The sequence below is a fragment of the Tupaia chinensis genome, unplaced genomic scaffold (genome assembly GCF_000334495.1).
Source record: "Tupaia chinensis unplaced genomic scaffold, TupChi_1.0 Scaffold138322_1, whole genome shotgun sequence".
Classification (NCBI taxonomy): domain Eukaryota; kingdom Metazoa; phylum Chordata; class Mammalia; order Scandentia; family Tupaiidae; genus Tupaia; species Tupaia belangeri.
In genome coordinates, this window is record NW_006198219.1 from 2211684 (window position 1) to 2235911 (window position 24228).

At 40.9% G+C, this 24228-nt stretch overlaps 1 protein-coding gene across 1 annotated transcript in view; it reads left to right on the top strand.

The window, feature by feature from the left end:
* The first annotated feature begins 743 nt into the window (after positions 1–743).
* The window catches only part of SLC26A3 (solute carrier family 26 member 3), a 39153-nt gene continuing 15668 nt past the window's right edge, over positions 744–24228 (top strand). The window contains 15 exon segments of the mRNA XM_006161142.2: positions 744–944; positions 1452–1591; positions 3950–4060; positions 4576–4748; positions 7539–7703; positions 9021–9173; positions 11044–11126; positions 14709–14856; positions 14970–15053; positions 15055–15111; positions 15217–15294; positions 20703–20798; positions 21777–21883; positions 23047–23116; positions 23209–23301. Of these exon segments, the coding sequence (XP_006161204.1) occupies positions 814–944; positions 1452–1591; positions 3950–4060; positions 4576–4748; positions 7539–7703; positions 9021–9173; positions 11044–11126; positions 14709–14856; positions 14970–15053; positions 15055–15111; positions 15217–15294; positions 20703–20798; positions 21777–21883; positions 23047–23116; positions 23209–23301 (1689 nt within the window). The 5' untranslated portion in view covers positions 744–813.

Here is a 24228-nt window from a genome sequence, read left to right on the forward strand (position 1 = left end):
GGATTATTACAGCCGGAAGACCTGTCAACAATACCTGTCTCTCTCTCTTTTACTCTCTCTCTCTCTCACTCACTCACTCACTCAATAAATAAATAAATACTGTAAAGGTGGAGAATACTTTTTTTTTTAAAAAAAAGAGCTTATTACTCATGAACTAAATAACCTAACAATGATTCATTTGTGCCGTAGATTCTTCAACTAAAAACAATAAAACTCTAAGCCCAGAAAAAAACTAGAGAATAACTTAAATGGGCAATGTCCTGCACTTCACAAATTAAAAGCATTTTATTAGGTCATATAGAAAGTCTAATGGGTAAATTGGAACAGCTTTGACTGGAGGTTGGGGCAAAAAAATCTCTTAGTACTGCCGTGCCATACCTTTGGAAATATTTCTAGGGGAAAAAAAAAAAAAACTGATGAGAAACTTTCACTTTACAAGTGAAAAATGGCTTTACTGGTTAGTAAACAGAGTCCATTTTTATTGCTTTGTGGCAATCTTGAAAAAGAAATCAAATAAAAGCTCTTGTTTACCTACCCCAAGGAGGCACGTTTGACTCATTGAAGTTTAAAAGTGATAGATAGCACTGTCGCAAAACCCAATCTAGGTCCCTGAATCCTGCCTCTTTTGATCTCAAAAGGTGGTAACATTCAGTTCGGAGCTCACTCATCTGTAAATTGCATCACATTATCTCTGAGTTATTTAAGAAGCAAGCTCTGTTCGGTTTCAGGCATTTTTACCCTGCTAAAAGCAAGAAGTGCTCTACACCTAGTTCCAAAGGTCTTCCACTTGCCTCAGCCACCAGAGGAGGCAACATGATTGAACCCATCGGGAATCAGTACGTTGTGGCCCGGCCAGTGTATTCTGTGAATACTTTTGCAGAAGAACATAAGAAGAAAGACAGATATCACAAGACATTTCTGGATCATCTCAAGCACTGTTGTCGGTAAGATATCTTTTAAGGTTCTGGCAATAGGAATAAAGGAAGCACTTTCTCTTAAATATTCGAACTTTCAAGCTCTTCTTTCTGGCTCTAGTCCATAAGTTACGGCGTCTTTTCATCTAGAGTTTCCAAACCTCCTCCTACTCCCTGCCAGAGTCAGAAGGCAGTGTCTAAAATGAACCCCATTGCAGCGATCAACATAGTCTAAGTCACACAACAAACAGATGGGGGCAGAGGCAGGTTCTTAACTGAAATGCTGCATAGGCAAGCTGTGGGTGACACATGGGCTCTGTTACGGCTAAAGATGAGCAGGAACTTTTCTATAAAAATAATATTTGGGTGGTGGCCAGGGGGCAATAATTATGGGTAAAGAGATGAATGTTAATGAAAATGCAGTTGCTAGGTGATTTTGTAATATGTTGCCACCTTTACCAATTTCCCACCTACAATTAGGTACTACATTTAAAATTTGATATTAATTGACTGACCTGTGTCTTTCCATGTTTTTAGCTGCTCCCCACAAAAGGCCAAGAAAATTGCCCTGTCTCTATTCCCCATAGCATCTTGGTTACCAGCATATCAGCTACAGAAATGGCTGCTCAGTGACATTGTTTCTGGTATCAGCACAGGGCTGGTGGCTGTACTGCAAGGTAACTTTTTCAAAAGACAATTCACATATCATAAAATTCACCCTTTCAATGTGTACAGTTGGCTGGGTTTTAGTATATTCACTGATTGTATGTCTTATCATCACTACCTGATTCCAGAATGTTTTCACTATGGCTACTCCCCCGAATCGATAATGCATTAAGAGTCATTTCAGTCTCCACTTCTCCCACCCCTTTGGCAATAACTTTCTGTCTGTGCATTTGCCTGGAAGCTGGGTATTTCATATTAATGAAATTATACAACTTGTGGCACTTTGTACTTGTTTTCTCTCACTTAGCATACTGTTTTCAGGGTTTGTCTATATTGTAGCATGTAATAGCATCTCACTGCATTTTACAGACAAAAAAATTCTATCATAGGGCTATACCACAATTTGTTTATCCAGTCATCAGTTGATGGACATTTAAGTTGTTTCCACTTTGAGGCTATTACAAATAATGCTATCCTCCACATTTGTGCACAGGGTTTTTTATTTTCTTTTTCTTTTTAGCTTTGTCATAGGGCATGTGTACTTGCCAGAGAGAGAGAAAGAGATGGAAAGTGAGAGTTAATCTCTTAGGTGAGATGGGCATGCCACAATCCCTCTTCCTTCACTCTGCTCTCAGATTTTTGGCTATGTATGCAGACACACCTACTGTGATTTTCAAGCCACCGGATACAAGACTCAACTCACAGAATCAGCCATAAAGGATCCAGTTGCCTTAACAACTCCACACAACCTGCTAGTCCTGTGTACATGTTGTTGTGTAAACATATATTTTAATTTTATTGAGTCTATCCCTAAAAGCACAATTTCTGGGCTATATGGTAACTCTATGTTTAATCATTTGTAGAATGCCAAATTCTTTTCTTTATAAAAAGGTTTTTGCCATAGGGCATATGCACTCTCTGGAGAGAAACAGAGAGAGACAGTGAGAAAGTGAGAAATCACCACCCTCCGGGGAGGGGCATAGCCACTCCACAATCTCTTCTCCTCCATGCTTGTCCTGGAATTTAGGCACACATGCACATATGCCTGGTATGAGTTTCAAGTCACCAGGTTCAGGACCGGAATGGCCATCAGTCATATGAGAGTCCAGCGTTTTAATCACTACGCCAAGTGCTGGCCCTACTGAATTATTTTCTAATGTAGCTGCAGCAGTTTGCATTCCCACTGGCAGTGCATGAGGATTCTAATTTTTTCACATCCTCAACACCTGTTTTTGCTCACCTTTTATTTACCTGTTTTGATGGTGTGACACTTCTCATTGTGACTTTGATTTGTATTTGTCTAATGACTAAGGATGTTAAGCAACTTCTTTCGTGCTTGATGGCCATTTGTATATCTTTGAAGAATTGTCAACTCAAATCCTTTGTTCATGTTTGAACTGAATTATTTGTCTTTAATTATTTGACTGCAAATGTTATTATATATTTTAAATTTTAGATCTTTTTCTGAAATAAAATTTGCAAATAATTTCTTTCATTCTTTGAATTGTCATTTTGCTGAAGTTTTTAATTTTCTTTTTTTTAAAGAGGTCTTTGCTATAGGGAGCATTTGCTCTCCAGAAAGACAGGGAAAGACAGAGAGACAGAAAGCAAGAAATCGCCCCCCAGAGGGGATGGCCACATCACAATCCCTTCTCCTCCATTCTCCTCTCGGGATCTTGGGCACTCACACACATGTGCCCGGCATGAGTTTAAGCCGCTGGGTCCAGGACTCGAACTGCGGTCAACTACGTGAGAGTCCAGCGACATAGTCATTACACCAACTGCTGGTGCCAATTTTTAATTTTTTTAAAGAGAGATTTTTTTGCTATAGGGCACATGAGCTCGCCAAAGAGACAGAAAGGGAGAAATCGCCCCCCCAGGAGGGGATGGCCACATCACAATCCCTTCTCCTCCATTCTCCTCTCAGGATTTTGGGCAGGCATGTACATTTGCCTAGCATGAGTTTTAAGACACTGGGTCTGGGACTTGAACCACAGTCAATTATGTGGAAGTACAGCCATGTAACCATTCTGCCATCCGCTGGTCCTGAAGTAAATACTTTTTAATTTTGAAGAATTGAATGATAAAGTCCAATTTATCTGTGTTTTCTTTTCTTTTCTTTCTTTTTAGATTGCTTATACCATAGGTGTCATTTCTAAGAGACAATGCCCTAATCCAAGGTCACAGAGATTTATACTTACGTTTTCTTCAGAGTTTTATAGTTTTAGTTTTCACATTTACATTTTTGATATATTTTGGGTTAATAAGGTAACTCGTTTTTAAGGGATCTTTCACTCCAGAAGAACCTAATGAGAACATCTATGACTCTTCTTGCACAAAACAAGAACACTGCTGTTATGTGCTTACAGGTTTGGCGTTTGCTCTCCTGGTCAACATTCCCCCAAGCTATGGCTTGTATGCAGCCTTTTTCCCAGTTATTGTGTACCTTTTCTTTGGCACTTCTAGACACATATCTGTGGGTAAGTTTGTTTCTGGGCTACTTAATGTTCACATTGCTTTTTCTTTATGAATTATATTAAAAAGGAGGAAGCCTGACCGTGAACCAGCAAAGTGCAACAGTCTATCAAACTGACCCATCGGGGAATGTCTAGGTTCAAATCTGGAGACCTCCTTCGCTAAGTATGCAGGAGCATGTATGCCCAGATCAGGGGTTAGCTGAGGTTTGGGGTGGATTGCTGAATCGAGACCCTTTCAGGGGTGCTATCTCTCTGACTCATTCATAGAAGAAAGAAAGAAAAAGAAAAAGAAAGAAAGAAAGAAAGAAAGAAAGAAAGAAAGAAAGAAAAAGAAAGAAAGAGAGAGAGAAAGAGAAAGAAAGAATTCTTTAAAGAAAGACTTAAAAAAATATTTAGGCCTGGGATTTGGGAAGAAGGGTAAAGTGACAGATGGTTTTTTTCTACACTGCCCTGTGGTTGAAAGACCATTATATACCAGGAAGACACGTAGTGACCACAATTCACCCTCTGCTAATCAGGTCCATTTCCAGTCCTGAGTATGATGTTGGGACTAGCAGTTGAAAATGTAGCCAGCACACTCCATGTCACTACCACCAACTCCTCTGACAGCACAGTGAGTAATGCTTCAGTGTCGATGGAGGAGAAGGTGACGGTGGCTGCGACAATCACGATCCTTTGTGGGCTCATCCAGGTGAGCACTTACTTATTCCTGTAAGCTACCAGCTTGCTTGTCTGACTGGCAAGCATTTTTCTGGTTTTTCTCTTATCTTGCCTCTCTTTCCTTTGATTTGTATCCCTCCATGGGCGGCCCATAAAAAATCATCTAAGAAGGATCACACATCACAACTCAAGGTGGAGGGCAGATCCATGTTGCAAAACTGAATGAATGTGAGTCTAGCTGGAAGGAAAAATGAGAACAGGGAGGCACCAGTGGTGAGGAGTGAAATGCTTAATTCAAATAAATTCCTGGGAGGGCCAGCCATTGCATGGTGGTTAAGGCAACTGGATCCCATGTGGCCAAGTCCTGAACTGTGTGTGTTTGAAAAACACACAGTGTGTGCGTGTGTGTGTGTGTGTGTGTGTGTGTATGTGTGTGTATGTGTATGCTTGAAATCCCAAAAGGAGGGAGAAATGGAGGAGGATTGCAGCATGAACATTCTCTCTAGGAGATAACTTTCTCACTTTCGCGCTCTCTCTCTCATGTTCCCCTGGTGAGCACATGTGCCCTCAGGCAAATTAGAAACAAATACTTAGGAACTACTACAATCGAGTAACTATGGTCACAAGCCACATAATGATGTTTCAGTGGACAGCAGACAACTTATGTGATGCTAGCCTCTTAAAATTATTATAGACCAGAGTCAGCTCATGGTCTATGACCATGCCCCATGGAGGGATCTTTTTCACTTTCCCACTCTCGCTGTCTCTTTGTCTCTCTCGGGTAAGTATATTCAACCTCTGGCAAATTAAAAAAAAAAATAGTACAAGTGGCCATATTGTATAGCCTAGGTGTATAGTAGGCTATACCTTCCAGATTTGTGTAAACACAATCTGTGATGCTCACACAATGACAGTCAATTGCGTAATGATGCATTTCTCAGAAGGAGCCCTAGTAAGTGACACATAACTGTCTATTAAAGTAACAGTGACACTTGTGGCTTTGGAACTTTTTTTTCTTTCTAATTCGTCAGCAACTATAATATAGTTGGAAGGGATGGAGACTTTACACTTTGAACTGTTCATATCGAAGATTGGGGAAGAGCTGAAGAGGATTATCATGGAGTCTAAATCCTCACTCCCAAGCCATACCCCTGACACTGCTGCTGAACAGTGAAAATGTAATGGACTTTTCACATCACAGCATTGCCTAAGTTTATTGTCAGTGATATCATTGGTGAAGATAATTTATTGAAGAGAGAAAAAGTTTCTACAAGAACATAAGTGTGTGTTCTAATGACAACGTGGTCAGTTGTTTCTAATACATTTCTGAATGTGGTACAGAAGTGGAATACAACTGGACTTTGTGTACCTACAGGTCTGGCTGCATTCTGGAGACATGAATAGGAAGACAGGCCACATGTAAAAGAGATTAATAATCTATCCAATTCTCTCTTGGTTTTTTAGGTTTTTGCCATTGGGTATATGCATTTCCCAGAGAGAGAGAGGGAAATCACCCCCCAGGGTGATGGCCATGACACAATCCCTTGTCTTCCAGTCTCCTCTTGGAATTTTGGGCACATGTGCACACACATCTGTGTGATTTTCAAGCCACTGGGTCCTGAACTCAAACCATGATCAGCTATGTACCTTAACTACAATGCCACCTGCTGGCCCTCCAATTCACTTTATTACAAAATGCTTGGGGAGGTGGGTGGTAATTAAACACCCTGATCCTCCAGGTAAAACCAAGTACTTATGATATTCAAGTACATAGTGGTTGTATACTTTCTTTTTTTTTTTTTTTTTTTTAGAGACAGATTTTTCTCTATATGGCATGCATGCTCTCACCTTAGAGACAAAGAGAGACAGAGACAGAAAGCAAGAAATCACCTCCCAGGGGGATAGCCACACCAAAATGCCTTCTCCTCCATTCTGCTCTCAGGATTTGGATTTTAGGCATGCATGCACATACACCCAGAATGAGTTTTAAGCCACCGGGTCCAGGACTGGAACCACAGTTGACTACATGGGAGTCCAACAACGTAACCATTACGCCAACTGCTGGCACCAATAGTTACATATTTCTTAAGGAAGGTGAACAACTCATTTGAAGGAATATGGATACTCACCCATGCATGCTATAGAAGCTAGAAAACATAGCTTAGAATTACATCAACCTGGGCCAACTGGTGGTGTGATGGTTGAAGCATCTGGATCCCAATGGTGGACTGTGCAGTTCAAGTCCCAGCCCCGGTGACTTGGGAGACACGCTCAGTGCATGTTGTGCATGCCAAAATCCTGCGAAGAAAATAGAGAAGTGATTGCCATGTGGCCATCTCCCTGGGAGGTGCTTTGTCACTTTGCCTCTCTCTAGATATGTATATATCTCTCTCCAAAGAGCACCTGCAGCCTGTAGCAAATTTTAAAAGTAATTTAAAATTTAAGAAAAAATTTTAAAAAATAATTGCATCAGTAAATTTATGAGGTCTAATGTTAGATAAGATTCTGCTATGAAAGGTGTATACGTGAGCCTTCTGAAGGCACCACACCTAAAAATAAAGGAGGAGAGGGATTATGCCTGCTACTTCTTTGGGTATACTAGACTTGCATCCTATTTGAACACCACATAAGGGGTAGAATGGGAGGGAAGGGGAAGATGAACCCTGCGTGGAAGGTTCTCCAGATGGCAGAAGCTCTGCCTTGCTGAGGTATGTATGTGCAGACGGAACCTTTGTACTGGAATCATTTCAGTTGCTGATCCTTGAGCTTGCTGTGGTGCATTCCTAATCTGCACTAACAAAGGCTTTTGTCCTCTTTCCAGTTGATTATGGGAGTTCTGCAGATTGGATTTGTAGTGATCTATCTATCTGAGTCCCTGATCAGTGGCTTTACCACTGCAGCTGCTGTTCACGTTTTGGTTTCCCAACTCAAATTCATGCTTCAGCTCACAGTCCCACCACACACGGATCCATTTTCCATTTTCAAAGTAAGTATTCCTTTCATTTAAAAAGTATTAAACTACATGAACTCACTGTTGTGTTTCTTGGGGAGCTTCCTTTTAATGCCCTCATGGCAAGGCTTACCTACAATTTCCAAGAAATCAGTGAGTTATAAAATGTATTCACATCAAGAAAAAGTTAGTAGAAAAGAGAGCACTGAATACCAATCACCCCTACCACACAGCTAATGTGAACAGAAATGAAGTAACACTTCTCTTAGATTTGACTATTAAATATTTAGGGGAAAAAAAGTCCAGTGCAAAGGGACTTCAAAAACTTGTGGAAAGTAGAATTAAAGTTTATTTTGATGTAAAAAAAGTGATTGAACTTCACGCATAATTTTTTAAGCATATGTATTTTTCCATGAACTATTTGAAGACTTCTCCCTCATTGATTATCAAAAGTCTTACTATTTTTTCCTCAAGTTTTACAACTTTTCTCAACATCCTTTTTTAAAATTTACTTATTTCTCCCAAGAGCAAGAGAAAGACAGAGAGACAGTTCTCCACAGGGTCTCGACGCAGTGATCCACCCCAGGTCTGTCAGCCTGTATCATGAGAAACTGGCTTAGCCAAGAAACTGCTTTTCCAAAAGTGCCCTGGGGAGTCAGCTCAGAAACATGAGGGAGCTGAACCTAAACAAGCCCAGGGCTTACAACTAACCAAAACTACCTGGGGTTAGAAATTACTCCCTGGACAGAAAAGTAGGGATGACTGTGAAATAAGAAAGGAGGCCAAAGAGAAGAGAAATCAGTTATAAATGTAAAAAACTAGGAGCCAGCAGGTGGTGTGGTGGTTAAGGTGTTGTATTCCTACACGGTTGACCATGGTTCAAGTCCCAGACCTGGCTGCCTGAGAATCACACCAGGTATGTGTGCATTTGTACCCAAAATCTGAGGAGGTGAATGGAGAAAAAGGAATTACTGCATGGCCACTACCTCCCACCCCCAGGGTAATTTCTCACTTTTCCTTTCTGTCTCTCTCCAGGGAGTGCACATGCCCTATAGCAAAGACAAAAAAAAAAAGTAAGATATACAAGAAAACTTGACAATAGCCAAATAGATTTCCAGAAAAAATGCTGGAAGCATCCCTAAGCCAGCGCATTATCTTCACTTTGCTCACTTATCCTCGAACCTCAGAACTAGTCTATAATTTCACAGCCATGGTTAAGACAAGCAGAACAGAGAATCTCTATCAATCCATGTCAGTTCTGTGGCTTCCACGTTTGTTTTCATCTATTTGGAGATACGTATTGTCCCTAAATTATACATTAATGTAGGACTTCGGTGTTTTTTGTTCTTCTAGGTTCTACAGTCCATAGTCACACAAATAAAGGACACTAATATTCCAGACCTGGTGACATCCCTGATTATACTAGTGATTGTGTCTGCGGTTAAAGAAGTGAATCAGCGCTTCAAAGCCAAACTTCCAGTGCCTATCCCAATTGAATTCATCATGGTAAATGATCATCCTAAGCCTTTATTTCATAGTTAAGTTAGCATTTTTATGGGGGTGGGGATAAAAAGCCCTTTGCCATCTGTAGATCAGGAGGTTTTAGTGAGTAGGTACCATCTCTACAGTTTCTGGGTATCGCGTTTAACGTAGTTTCCTCTTCATTCAGAAGTTAATAACTTGAGCTTACGATGTAGGGTTTATTCTTCCCATGTAAGACAAGGGGAGCAAGACCTAGGGCAACGTGATGATAGACCCATTTAAAGTAAACTATGCTTCTCAGCCCTGCCACTGCATTGGAATTGTCATAGGACTTCTTAAGAAGTAACAAAATCTGAGCAGAAGTGGGGACTTAGACATAGAGGTGGCAGGCCCTGGACTGGGGAGGCCACCTCTGGTCTCGAGGTTGCAAGATCCATGGCCAATTGGCTTTTCCTGGTTAAAGGTGGAATTTTCCGGTTGCTGCTGCAGGAATCCTATAGCTGGATTTGTTACAACATTATCATTGGCTAACAAGAAAAACCCTGAATGGTTCAATAAGGGAGGTAAGGTGGGACCAGCAGTTGGCGTAATGGCTATGTCGCTGGACTCCCATGTAGTCGACCGTAGTTCGAGTCCCGGACCCGGTGCCTTAAAGCTCACGCCAGGTGTGTGCATTGCATGCCCAAGATCTCAAGAGGAGAATGGAGGAAAAGGGATTGCAGAGTGGCCATTCCCTCTGGGGGGTGATTTCTCACTTTCTGTCTCTCTCTCTGTCTGTCTGTCTGGCAAGCGCACGCGCCCTATAGCAAAAACCTCTCCAAAGAAAACACAAACAAACAAAGAAAACAAAACAAAACAAAAGTAAGAGAAATAAGGCCACAGCCGCCTTACCAGAAAGTGGGTCTTCCCCTGGCCTTGTGAGCTCCGGTCTGGGATTCCCATTATGTGTGGTATGGAGTTGGTGTGAGCAGCTTCACAGTCTGGAAAGCTTTAGGCACTCACAGTATAAAAGATTTTTGAAGTAAAATGCAATCGATATTTCCAACAATTCCCAGGAACACTGAGGCGACTGTTGAGTGGGAGGAAGTATTAAAATCCAAATGAGATGTGCACGAAGGCATTGCAAAACAATTGTTACAGAAAGGGTAGCTTTGGAGACACCAGGACCACAGAGGGACCGGGGCCGGGTTTTCCTGGGAACATGTGCAGACCATGAGGGAATCCACAAGCATCGGCGGACTTCTGGCATCCTCAGTGGCTGACATGAGGAGGGTGAAGTTTTCCCAAAGTTAAGAAAACTATTTAAAAATAATAATGACAGAGATACCTTTCCTGTGTGAAGGAGACCCTGGAGGAAATACTTCTGTTTGTTTCTATACAGAGGAAACCCAGTTTTGTACCTGAACAAAAAAGTTTAATGAAAGTATGATAGGAATTTTTTTTAAGAGAGATTCTTGCTTATAGGGCTCGTGCACTTGCTAGAGAGACAGACAGAAAGCAAGAAATCACTCCCCGGGGAGATGGCCATGCCATAATCCCTTCTCCTCCAGTCTCCTCTTGGGATTTTGGGCATGCACGCACTCACGCACTCATGCACACACGCTGGTATGAGTTTAAACTGCTGGGTTCCCGGTGTGAGTTTAAGCCACAGGGTCCAGGACTCGAATCGTGGCCAACTACATGGGAGCCCAGCGACATTACCATTATGCCATCTGCTAGTCCCAAGGTAGGAAATCTTAATTAAACAGACCCCTAACAGCAAAGGTAAAAAATCTGAACTGGAGATTCTTATTTAACAGGCTCAAAGGTGAGTTTTGGTCATTTTTTTTTTTTTCAAAGCAAAACTTGTAGTTGCAGCTCACAATTCTAACTTTGGCAATTTGCAACGTTGCAGACGGTGATTGCAACGGGTGTGTCCTATGGCTTTGACTTCCAACACAGGTTTAACGTGTCTGTAGTCGGGACTATGCAAAAGGGGTAAGTACATCTTCTATGACGGCATCTCCAAGCCCTGGACAGAGTAGGTGGTAGTTACAGTAGATATACGGCAGAAATGTACTATCCCTTGTCAGAGCCCTCCCTGCACCTCATCTTTCAGGAAAGCTTCCTGTTCTTCTTCTAGGAAGAAGTGACAAAGAACACCAGGATTCACAGTTCTTAATATCAGAAAGTTTCTCCTGGGACCAGCATGTGGCATAGTGGTTAAGGCACTGGACTCCCACATAGTCGACTGCAGTTCCAGTCCTGGACCTGGCAACTTAAAATAACAGCAGGTGCATGTGCATGCATGCCCAAAATCTCAAGAGGAGAATGGAGTAGAAAGGATTGCGGTATTGCCATCTGTCCTGGGGGGTTATTTCTTGCTTTCTATTTCTCTCTTGTGAGTTTACGAGTCCTATAACAAAAAAAAAAAAAGAAAAGAAAAGAAAGTGTCTCCTTGTGGAAAGAAAGACTAGACAAGCAAGGCTTCAGACCAGGATTCACACAAAAGTAAAAGTTTAGTAAGGTAGTGAAAGTCTAAAAATAGGCAAAATGGGCCCAGCTGCAGAGGTACATACTGATAATTGTTGCTGGCTGAGGCCACATGAGAGGACTGAGTTCGATCCTTACCTAACCTGAGGGCCAGGCACAGTGGTGTGTACAGGTGGTCCCAGCTTCTTAGGAGGTTGAAGCAAGAGGATTGTGACATAGTGAGACTCCATCTTTAAAAAAAAAAAAAAAAAGGCAAAATAAACCTCTTTTCCTCGTAAAAAAAAAAGCACCAAGTAAAACGAGATTTCCTTGTCTATAAATTACTATAAACACTATGTACTGCTTTGTTTAAGATTACTGGAGCCAAGTTCTGAAAGTTCAAAAGGGACTCTGAAGGAATAGCCACACAGCGCCTGAACCACCCAAACAGGCACACCCTGTCCTTTCTCATGATCAGATTCAAAACAAGGCCAGGGCAACTTTTCCTACCACAAGAAGAGGGGAAGCCCAGTTTGTACAAGGAATTTGAAAAATCTATCCCATCACATGTAGTGAATTGAGAAAGGAAATCCAATTTTCCTTTTTTTTTTTTTTTTTTTTTTTAGGATTTCTTTCTCCCTATGCTATTTTGCTTATGCCTTAAAATGCCAGAGGGTATATATACAATCCCATAACGGGGGAGAGAGAGACGGAGAGAAACACCCTACAACAGGGCCCAGTCACATCACAATCCCATCAGGATCCTGGGCAAATGAGCCAATGGGATTGAGACTCAAAGGGTTTGACCACCAGAGATCGGCTTCCTCTGCACAATGTGTAACCACTGCACTACTGGGTCAGTCCAGTCCCCAGTCTGCATCAGCTTCTCCCAACTTCCCAAAGAAAGGTAGTTTTCCCATTGACAGAGCTCTTTCCCCTATGCTTACCAACTATCTGAGAATTTCAGAAATCAGCATTTAGCAGTATTATTTACTTAAAAATAGATAAATTAGTAGTAGTAGGTTTTTGCTATAGGGTGCATGCACTTGCCAGAGAGAGAGAGACAGAAAGGGAAAGTGAGAGATCACCCCCCAGGGGAGATGGCCATGCCACAATCCCTTCTCCTACATTCTCTTCTTAGGATTTTGGGCACAACACGCATACACACCAAGTGTGATTTTCAAGCTGCCAGGTTCAAGGCTCAAACCACAGTTTAGCACCTTAACCACCATGCCACCTGCTGCTCCTATACTTCCACTTTTTTCTTGATAATGATAGAGTGGACATTCTAAATTGCAATCTGCTGATTGCAAATGGATTATAACTAGAAGGTAAAGATTAGTCATTATGGTTAATCTTTTGTTAATGAGGATGTCACCTTAGAAGTTATTTCGTGAATTCACACACTAAATGCAAATAGTTTGGCTGAAAAGAAGAGGCCATTAATACAGTAAAGGAAACACAAAACATACATTGAGATTCCAGAGGTGTCCAATATTGAAAGCTAACAGGCAAGCCAGCAGGTGGCAACACTTTTAGAATATAAATCTCCAATACACCTCTCTATGATGTTCAGAGGTCAGGACAACAGAATAAACATAGAGTCTGGTTATGATGGTACAGAATGCAAAATGTAATTTATATCACTGGTATTAGATTTTTTTTAAAAAAAAGAAGCAGTGTACCAAACTAACTTTCCAATTTATGGTGGCAGGAGAGTATAGGATAATAAAACTTCAAAATTAGGGTGGAAAATGTATTACCATATATATTCACATAACATGGAACAGCAATTCGGAAAGAGTTGGTTCAGTCCATCAACTCACTTCCAATAAGTTTTACGTCAGAGATACATGTTTATAGGAGCTGAGTATTTTAGTAAATTGATGTTGAGTAGGAGATACATGCATCTTATATAATACAGTTAGTAAATATAATTGAACTATTGTAAGTTCATTATGCATGATCACACAATTATCCCATGTAAATTGAAAGTTTCTCAGATACTATAGCACTTTTTCTTTTTCTTTCTTTCTTTCTTTCTTTTTTTTTTTTTTTTAGTTTTGCTATAGGGCACATGTGCCCACAGAGACAGACAGAAAGAGGGAAATGAGAAATTACCCCCCAAGGGAGGATGGCCACACTGCAATTCACTCTCTTTCATTCTCCTCTTGGGATTTTGGGCATACATGCACATAGGCCTGGTGTATTTCTCAAGCTGTAGGTTTGGAACTCAAACTACAAAGTTGGCCATGTGGGAATTCCACTGCCTTAACCACCAGGCCACCAGCTGGCCCCTTCAATAGCACTTTAAATGGAAACTTTTGGGGCCCTCGTTGATTCTAGCAGTTTTATGGTATGCAGGGCAGAGTCCAAGGCCCATCTATTGTCAGGGGCTTTCCATGAACAGTTATTGTTATCAAGGGAGAGAAGACTTTTCTTTTTTTAACTTTTCTTGTCTCAGAATTATTTGCTCAAAGAGCCTTTATCCATGGATAACTGTTGAAAGCATTGTGGATGATGCTTTGCAATAACACAGTGCAATAATACAAATGGAATCTAAGACATTTTTCATGGGGCCATCCAGGTAGCATGGAGGTTAAAAGAGCTAGATCCTACATGACCAGCTTCATGGTTTGAGTCCAGACTCAGCAGCTTAAAAAACACACCAGGTGCGTGTGCATGCATACCCAAAAATCCCAAGAGGAGAGTGGAGAAGAGATTATGATAGACATCCCCCCTGGAGGGTGATTTCTCACTTTCTCTGTGTCTCAAACATATGCACTCTATAGCAAAACAACAACAAAAAAGACATTTCACAGTGAGCTCATAAAGATATACCTGTATATTATAATGTAATTTTGTTACACTGACAATATCATATTCAATTTACCACTACCACTGGATTTACAAGCTTGTCAAATTCAGGCCACATTGCTTTCCCACAATAAGATAGCAGATTCCGAAGTTTTTAGAGGGATGAAACTCTCATAAGGCATCTCCAAAGTGAGGCACAACTAGATTGCGTTCATCCGTGGACTCACTCAACAATTGTCTAAGTTTACAAGAGGGTAGGTGGCATTCAAACTTGCTTAATTTCTATTTTAGATTTCAGCCCCCTATTGAACCTAACGTGATGATTTTCACGCGCGCCATAGGAGATTCCTTCGGCATTGCAATCGTTGGCTTTGCCGTGGCCTTTTCCGTTGCCAGCGTCTATTCCCTCAAACACGACTATCCAATTAATGGCAATCAGGTAAGCACATAATCTATGCTGGGTCTATTTAAAACAATTTTAAATACTATTTTGTGTGCAATACTCCCAACAATGCCACTTCTAAAAAAGATTTTTCCTTATTCTCCTGTCAGGAGTTGCTAGCCTTTGGACTGTGTAACATAGTCACTGGAGCTTTCAGAGGATTTGCAGGCAGTACCGCCCTCTCCAGATCAGCGGCTCCGGAGAGGAACAGGGGGAAAAAAAATTCAGGAGAGTACAGGGGGCAAAACGCAGGTATTTTAAGAACTCCCCTGCAATGGCTCTTCTAGCATTGATAACTGAGAAATCCAAGCTGGGGCGAAAGTCAAGTGTGTGATGCGTGTTGTTTGACCTCCACAGATTGCTAGCTTTTTCTCTGCTCTCATCGTGCTGATTGTCATCGTAGGCATTGGATTTCTTCTGGAGCCACTACAAAAGGTAACCCCCTTCTCCCTTTGGGTAACATCTCTCTCCTTTGATTGACAAATCGAGGTCTCTGGTTCTTAACCTCTGAAAGCACAAACTGAACTAGGGAAGATGAGGTGTTGTCAGGAAAGTCACCATGCGTTTTTGCACAGAAAAACACAGAAAAATACATTGTGGCTTTCTCGATGACTTATTACAAACTCTCAAGTACCCTTCTTAGCCAATACTCTATGAGCCCCAAATACTTATTCACCCCTGCAGCATTTTATGAATGTTAGGAATGTAGATGCCCAAACTACCTTATCTGCTCTGCTCTTTGCGTGTGTGTACCCCTGAATATAATTAATGCTTAAACAGACAAGCACCATGGAACCACACACAGTTCAGCATGCACTGATTGAAGTGCAGATTTTCCTAAAGGTTGAGGTAATCAGGGTCTCTATCTAATTCAGGGCATGGCTCTACCAGTCACACAATCTGTTCTTGGGAATACGCCCCGCAGCTCCTAGAGATTTGGTTTGACTCCAAGACCCACGCTGTCAGATTGCAAGATGGGTGTGAACAGCCAGGCATACACCTCATGCTCTTCTGTCTGGAATTCTGTGGGGTTAGTTTCATGTTTTGTAAAGCGCTGCAGCGCTGGGGTTTTAAGTTCCACCAGACCCTGGAAAACATAAGATTTCGAGGAAATCAGATGATGGTGATTCATTGTTTTTCGTGACTTTAATATGAATTAGACGTGGCTCCGGAGCCCTATAGACCTATTTCTAATCACGGCTATGCCACTTAGAGTCTGTGTGTTTTGGAGTAAATTACTTAACCTTTCTGAACCTCAAGTTCCCTGTTTGTAAAATAGAGAAATCGTACCCAACACACAGAGATGCTGCAAAAATTAAAGGAGATAATGCATGTGAAGTACTTAGGTCAAGGCTTGGCACATGTTAAGTACTTGATAAAGGATAGTAGTTATTGTTATTAATATCGTTATTTATTTGTAAATATTCTATCACACTTCTGACTACAGAGGACATAGAGATATGATACGGTCCAGTTTGTGGGTTGTTATCTAGGCCTTTTTTCTGTTTGGTTGGTAGCCGAAATATACATTTGGTCTCAGGTTTCCTTTTTCTTTCTTTTTACCTTTTTCTTTTTCTTTATTTATATATTTATTTTTAGTTTTCTTTGTTTTAGTTTTTTTGCCATAGGGCACGAGTGCTCACCAGAGAGAAAGAAAACAAGAAATCATGGGACCAACAGTTAGTGTAATGGCTTTCTTGCTGGACTCCCATGTAGTCGACCACAGTTCGAGTCCCAGACACGATAGCTTAAACTCACACCGGGCACATGTGCGTGCGTGCCCAAGATCCCCAGAGGAGAATGGAGGAGAAGGGATTGTGGTGCGGCCATCCCCCCAGGGGGTGATTTCTCGCTTTCTGTCTCTCTGTCTCTCTCTGTCTTTCTGGCGAGCACATGTGCCCTATAGCAAAAACCTCTCCAAAAAAAAAAAAGAGAGAGAGAAATCAAGAAATCACTCTCCAGGGGCATTGTCTTGCCACAATCTCTTCTCTTCTAGTCTCTTGGGATTTGGGGCATGTGTGCACACACACCTCGTGTGATTTTTAAGCTGCTGGGTCCAGTCTTGAATCGCTCTGCCTTAACTTCCATGCCACCTGCTGGCCTCAGGTGTCTTGACTCCCATTACGGTTATCCCAATGAGCCTCATGGGCCATCTATGTCTTCAAGCAGAATACAGGGTACTATTTGCCAAAAATATGTGCTCCTCATATGCCTAACTACTGATTTCAAATGTATGGCATGAAAGGAATCAGCAATCAGCACTAAACAAATAGAAGATTATCCATCTGAATAAAAATAAATGCACATGCACTCTCCCCTACACAGAGAAAACTTCTGCCCTATTGTACTTCTTGACAAGTGTAAAATTGGGTTCTACCTCAACCACATTCATTTGGAGACACTAAATAAAAATTATCGTTTAAAATTCTACTCTCTTGAATAAAGGGGGTTGTCCAACATGTTAACCGAAGTTCCTTCCATTTTAAAATATCCACAGATAACTTCTTTTTCAACTACTGTGTCACAAATGTCTTTGTTTCACCTGAGTAGCTACATGGCTTATTTTTACCATATGATGGCAAAATAACTCATAAGGATAGCTAATAATGAATATTTGCTGACTGCTTACTAGGCATCAGCAGAATTCTAAGCATTTTGTATGTATTTAATCCCTTACTATAGTGTGATAACAAATTCTTGGTAAAATTATTTCTTTCTTTTCTATGGTTCCTCAATGCTCTGTATGTTTTACTTTCAAAAAGTAAGCTATTTTTACTCATGCCAGGCATGTGTGCGTGTGTGCCCAAGATCCTCAGAGGAGAATGGAGGAGAATGGATTGCAGCATGGCCATTCCACCTGAGGGGGCAGGGGGTGACTTCTTGCTTTCTGTCTCTCTGATGAGCACATGTGTCCTATAGGAAGTAAACTATTTTCTGTGTATTGTATTACAGATTATTTCAAGTTATATTTCCATGAAGTATTGATCACATGGGAATACCTCATTTCAATGTAAAAACTCTTTTTTTTTTTTTTGGAGAGGTTTTCGCTATAGGGCGCGTGCGCTCACCAGACAGACAGAGAGAGACATAGAGATATAAAGCGAGAAATCACCCCCCGGGGGGATGGTCACGCCGCAATCCCTTCTCCTCCATTCTCCTCTCAGAATCTTGGGCACACATGCACACGCGCCCGGCGTGAGTTTTAAGCCACCGGGTCTGGGACGCGAACCGCAGTCGACTACGTGGGAGTCCAGCAACATAGCCATTATGCTAACTGCTGGTTCCCAATGTAAAAACTCTTCTAACAGGGGGCATTTGATATATTTTATGCTTACCCTAAAGTCCCACAAAAGGGGGAGGCCTATTGTTCTGAAATCTGTGAACCCTTCGCCCAGCTACTGCTATGATGTCATTGCATATACCTGAATTACCTTACCAAAACCAGTACACTGGAGCCAGCAGGTGGTTAGTGATTATGGTGCTGGACTCCCATGTAGCCAACTGTGGTTCAGGTCCTGAACCTGGAGGCTTGAAACATGCCAGGCACGTGTATGTGTGTGTATGTGTGTACTCAAAATCCTAAGAGGAGAACAGATGAGAAGGGATTACAGCATGGCTATCCTCTCTGGTAAGTGCATGCACCCCATAGCAAAAAAGAAAAAAGAAGAAGAAAAGAAGAAGAAGAAGAAGAAGAAGAAGAAGAAGAAGAAGAAGAAGAAAACAAAAGACCTCAAAATCAGTATACTGAAGTCAACAGGTGGTGTGGCGTGCTGGTTATGGCATTGGACTCCCACATGGCCAGCCATGGTTAGAGTCCTAGGCCTGGGGGCTTGAAAAATCACACCAAGTGCATGTGTATGTATGCCCAAAATCCGGAGAGGAGACCTGGAGGAGAAGGGATTGCAGCGTGGCCATCCACTTTAGGGGGTGATATCTCACTTTATTTCTGACTCTCTGGTGAGTGGACATGCCATAGGCAAATAAACAAACAAACAAAAACAAACAAACAAAAAAAAATATTGACTATGAGTAGATTACAGGCCTTATTCTGTTTTCACCATTTTTTTTAAACTGGCATTCATTTATGTGTAATTTTCTTTTTAGAGTCACTTAGATGGTTTTTCTTCTAAAGAATTATTTTTATTCTCATTGTAAGTAAAATGATCTGCTTAGAATTATTAAATTTAAAGTTACTTTTGAAAATGAAAAATACTTGCTTGGATCAGGAGTCAGCAGGTGGTATGTTGATTAAGATGCTGGACTCTCACATGGCCGGCCATGGTTTAGGTCCCAGACCTAGAGGCTTGTTTTGTTCACTTTCCCTCTCTCTTACTCTCTTTGGTCAAATTAAAAAAATAATAAATAATAAATTAAATAAATAATTCTTTAAAAAATACTAGGGTCAGTTAAGCTATCTTCAAGATATTAAAATAAAAACCATTTTCTTTTTCTTTTTTTTTGGAGAGATTTTCACTTTAGGGCGCGTGCGCTCGCCAGCCAGACAGAGACATAGAGACAGAAAGCGAGAAATCACCCCCCAGGGGGGATGGTCACGCCACAATCCCTTCTCTTCCATTCTCCTCTCGGGATCTTGGGCACGCACGCACACGCGCCCGGCATGAGTTTTAAGCCACTGGGTCCGGGACACAAACCGCGGTCGACTACGTGGGAGTCCAGCAACATAGCCATTATGCTAACTGCTGGTTCCCCCATTTTCTTTTTCTTCATACACTAGGCTTTTGTATGAAAGTAGTCTCTATGCAAATTCCGTATTCCATTCACCACACAAATTCCATATTCCATTCAGAATGGAACAGTTTGAATTGGGAAAGAGGAGGAAGGAGGATGTTCCTTCTTTCCATTGCATTGAAATCCAAATAAGGAAGAGCTTATATTTAGCTATTCAGCACTTTTCACTTTAACTACCATAATTCCTGCAGGACAAATTAGTGCATTATGACATGTAAGGAGTTGGGAGTCTGAAGTATTGCTGTGGTAGACCTGTGATTACAACCCAGAACACTGAGTGAATCCACCATTCAATGGTGTCAACATCAGGGCTTCTAAAAAGAGGCTGTGTACTATTGGGTTGTCAGAAAAGTCATGACACAATTTTGCATAGAAAAACAGAAAAAAATACATCATGATCTTTCCTATAACCCAATAGAGGGTTAAGACTGTCTTGAGAAATACTAATTCATTAGCTCACCCACTCATTCATTCATTAAATAATTATGAAGCCCCTCCTGTATGTATTCACCATAGTAAGTTCTGGGGACAGAGCAGGGAACAAGACAGATCTGGTTCATGGCATCTCAGAGAGTCACTGTTAACCTGTGGTCTTTAGCTTCTCTTACAAAGCATTCATCCCTGCTGGTCATCATCAAAGATTTGAATTTTCATTACAGACGCTCAAGTTCTCCCAAACCATTTATTTATAAAGAGCAACTTCCATTTCTTCAACTCTAATAAACTGTCACACAGTAGACTATCTCCTCTTGGGAAGAATTTATTCCAGGCCTTATCTGTCAGAGGTCTTAAGAGCTGCCTTCTCTGTCCCCAGGTGGAGGCTATTAAGTGTCATCAGATTATTTATGGCATAATCACAAAGAGCAGATCAGCCCTTGTTACTGTGGTGGGGACAAAGTCACACATAGGGACAGGTCGGAGTCCCAGTTCTGGTGTGTCTTGCATAGCATCGCACACCAAAAAAGGGTGTATCCTTTGATATGCTTTAAGGTTCTTTAAGGAACTCACTTATCTATAGCCTTCACCTTTGCTTCTATTAATATATGGTTTATTTGATTAACTTAAAGTATATCTGGTGTTTATGTTTTTCACAGTCTGTCTTGGCAGCTTTAGCACTTGGAAACTTAAAGGGAATGCTGATGCAGTTTTCTGAAATAGGCAGATTGTGGCGCAAGGATAAATATGATTGTGTAAGTAGTGGCCATGGTATTGGAAAGAGATAAATCAATATGGCATTTTAATACTGATGTAAACTGTATATTTATATTATAATCTAAACTACAATTGTAATCTAAACACAATGTTAACTTTGCTCCCATATATACATTCAAAACAACCTTAGTGTATTTTATTTGTTATCTTACATTGCATACGCTAATGATCGTTTTCTGAGATTTTAATATAAAAGAATGGGCTGCTTGCAAGCAGGAAATACTCCATGAAACACTAGTGCAGAACTTATATCTGTTCTAAAAATTCCTGCGGTCATCCTGAATGCCATAGAAATTCTCTGGATTTTAGGGTATGCATTTCGTCTGCTTTTCATTTCATAACATATGAGCTTAAATTTCTGGGTCTCAGAGAGCCATGCCATGAGAAGCAGAGTCCATCATGTTATCAGGGTCAAAGTCTGTGGTGTAAAAACACTGGTTGACATACCATATGGTACAGGAAAATCGTGAAGTAGTAGCTTGGTGGACTTTTTTTCGTAACAGATAATTGTGGGCAATTTAACATCCTTTAGCATGCTACAAGTCTTGTAGGTATAGTTGCCGTTGAGTAAATCAACAGACCAAGAGTGAGAGATTACTATAGGTTTTACCACAATGAATTTGCTCATTTTAATCATCAGCAGCTGGTTCTAGAATTTCCACTATGACTGATAGACTCAATCTCATATCCTTAACTGGTTCAGGAATGGAAATAGAAATGGATACTCTCTCTCTCTCTTTGGATCCTCTTATATTTGCTTGTGTTTCTGTGGCTCAGAACCTGAGTCAGCAAAAATGACCTCTTGAGACAGGTGTCCTGTGCACTTTGCTCCCTCACCCAAAATGACAACTTCCCGTCCCTGCATTTGATCCCAGAAGTGTATGATGTTGCATAGCTCTGGTTATTGTCCTTTAATCAAAGTAAATTATGGTGTATGTATTGCTTTCTTTTTCTAGTTAATTTGGATCATGACCTTCATCTTTGCCATTGTCCTGGGGCTCGGGTTAGGACTAGCAGCCAGCGTGGCTTTCCAACTGCTGACCATTGTGTTCAGGACCCAGTTGTGAGTACTCCTTGTGCTCTGCACCTGACAGGCTTTGGCCTGCCCAAACAAAAGAGAAAAAAATTGTCCCTAGTTAAGAGAAAAGTTGTTTGATTGGTAGGCACGCATATCCATCAGGACTGGCCAGTGTATCCTTTCTCATGTTGCTTCCCTCAAGGGCGAAGGACAATAGAAGGACAATAGAATGACTCAGCCTTGGAGCTTCAGCCCAGGGGGAAGGCCTGCCACTGGTCTGCTCCTGCTTCAATGCCATTTCAAGGAAATCATACAAATATCTGAATCTGTTTGCCCAGCTGTAAACCAGAAGTATTTCTTTTCTAAGTAGGTTTAGTGTCTTTGCCTTAGACTCGTTAAACGTGGGAAGGTGTGACAGAACATTGTGAGATTCTCCATATCTAGCAGAGGGCTCTCTCTCTCTTAAGTTGTTAGATCATACTCCTACCTTAAAGACATGGGGCTTGATTACAGAATTTCTTGAAGGCCCCTCCCTCTCTTCCTAAAATTCCACAAAATCCACTTAGAATTCTTTTTGGTAAGGAGTTATTCAGTCCAAGTATCTTTTTTATATTTAAATCTCTGCCATAGACTATGACCCCCACGTGAGCACTAAGCCCTAGGTTGGATTTATGTGGTGTGACAGAGAAATAAGGCTCCTTAAAACCTAAACAGATCTAGAGCAGAATTTTTTGATCTTACAGTTAAAGTTCATTCTTGACTGATAGAATACGTTGGCATTTCATTGTTCCTCCACTTGTTTATTCATTTGTATTTTCATTCCATTTTTGACTGGCGCCTCATCATAGAGAAAACCTGATTGGTCAGAGGCAAGTCATTTTACCTGTCCATGTCCTCACCCGTACAGCTGGATAATCATATCTGCCTCTCTTCAGTGAGGAACTGATATTCAGAAGCAAGTGCGAAAGCATGTGGAAGTGCTTGGTAAAATGTAACAGGGTAGAAGGGAGGTACTGTTTTAGGAGCTGTGGGAGGACACAAAGATAAGTAAAACAGGGTGCGAACCCTCCAGGGGGCCAGGGTGATTCCTCAACCTTTCAAATTTAGAAACGTGAGCCTGCTTCAGTAAGCTCAAAAGAAAATCACTGCTAGCTCTATAGGCCTAACAAACTTGCATGAATGATTTACTTGGTGTTTTCTCCCTACAGTCCAAAATGCAGCACTCTAGCTAATGTTGGGAGGAGCAACATCTATAAGAATAAAAAAGACTATTCTGATGTAAGAGACATTCCTATTTTTTCATTGACTTGCTCAATGGTATTAACAGGAATTGAATGGGCACCATCTAATATTGCTTCTCTGCCTTACAGATGTATGAGCCAGAAGGAGTGAAAATTTTCAGATGTCCATCTCCTATCTACTTTGCAAATATTCGTTTCTTTAAGCAGAAACTTATTGATGCTGTAAGGTTTGGGGTCATTTCATTTTTTTTTTCTTTTTTGTAGTGCTGCTTAATAGCTGGTAATCAAGTGTTTTTTAATAAGAAGGAAATTGCCTTCACATATGTTGAGGTTAAGTTTGTCATTGTTTTGTGTTCCATGTCCCAGAGCAGGTAAAACTACCTTATAAGGAGTCCTCTACTAGGTTGTGAAATAAGCCTCTTGAAATGAAGTCTAATATAGAATCCTTGCTGTAAGGTTTGGGGTCATTTCATTTTTTTTTTCTTTTTTGTAGTGCTGCTTAATAGCTGGTAATCAAGTGTTTTTTAATAAGAAGGAAATTGCCTTCACATATGTTGAGGTTAAGTTTGTCATTGTTTTGTGTTCCATGTCCCAGAGCAGGTAAAACTACCTTATAAGGATCCTCTACTAGGTTGTGAAATAAGCCTCTTGAAATGAAGTCTAATATAGAATCCTTTTATCAAGTTCTGACATATAGTAAAAAGAGTTACCACAAGATTTTGGATGCTTGGGCTTTTTTTTTTCTTTTTCCTGAAAAATTTTTGCTATAGGATACCTGTGCTCCCCTAAGACACGGAGAGACAGAAAGTGATAAATCCGCAGGGTGGATTGTCACAGCACAATCCCTTCTCCTTTATTCTCCTTTCAGGATTTTGGGCACGCGTGCACACACACACACACACACACACACACACACACACACTTGCCCAGCATGAGTTTGGAGCTGCTGGGTCTAGAATTCAAACAACAGTCGGCCATGTGGGAGTCTAACACCTTAACCACTGTGCCACTGGGCTGCTGGTTTTTAATAGATATTATCCTACATATTTTCTCTGAGTAACAACTTCAGAAACAGCAAAGGAGCAATTACCATTTTACATTTAATATTTATAACAGTAAATATTGATGTCCCTGCTAAACTAAAGCCCG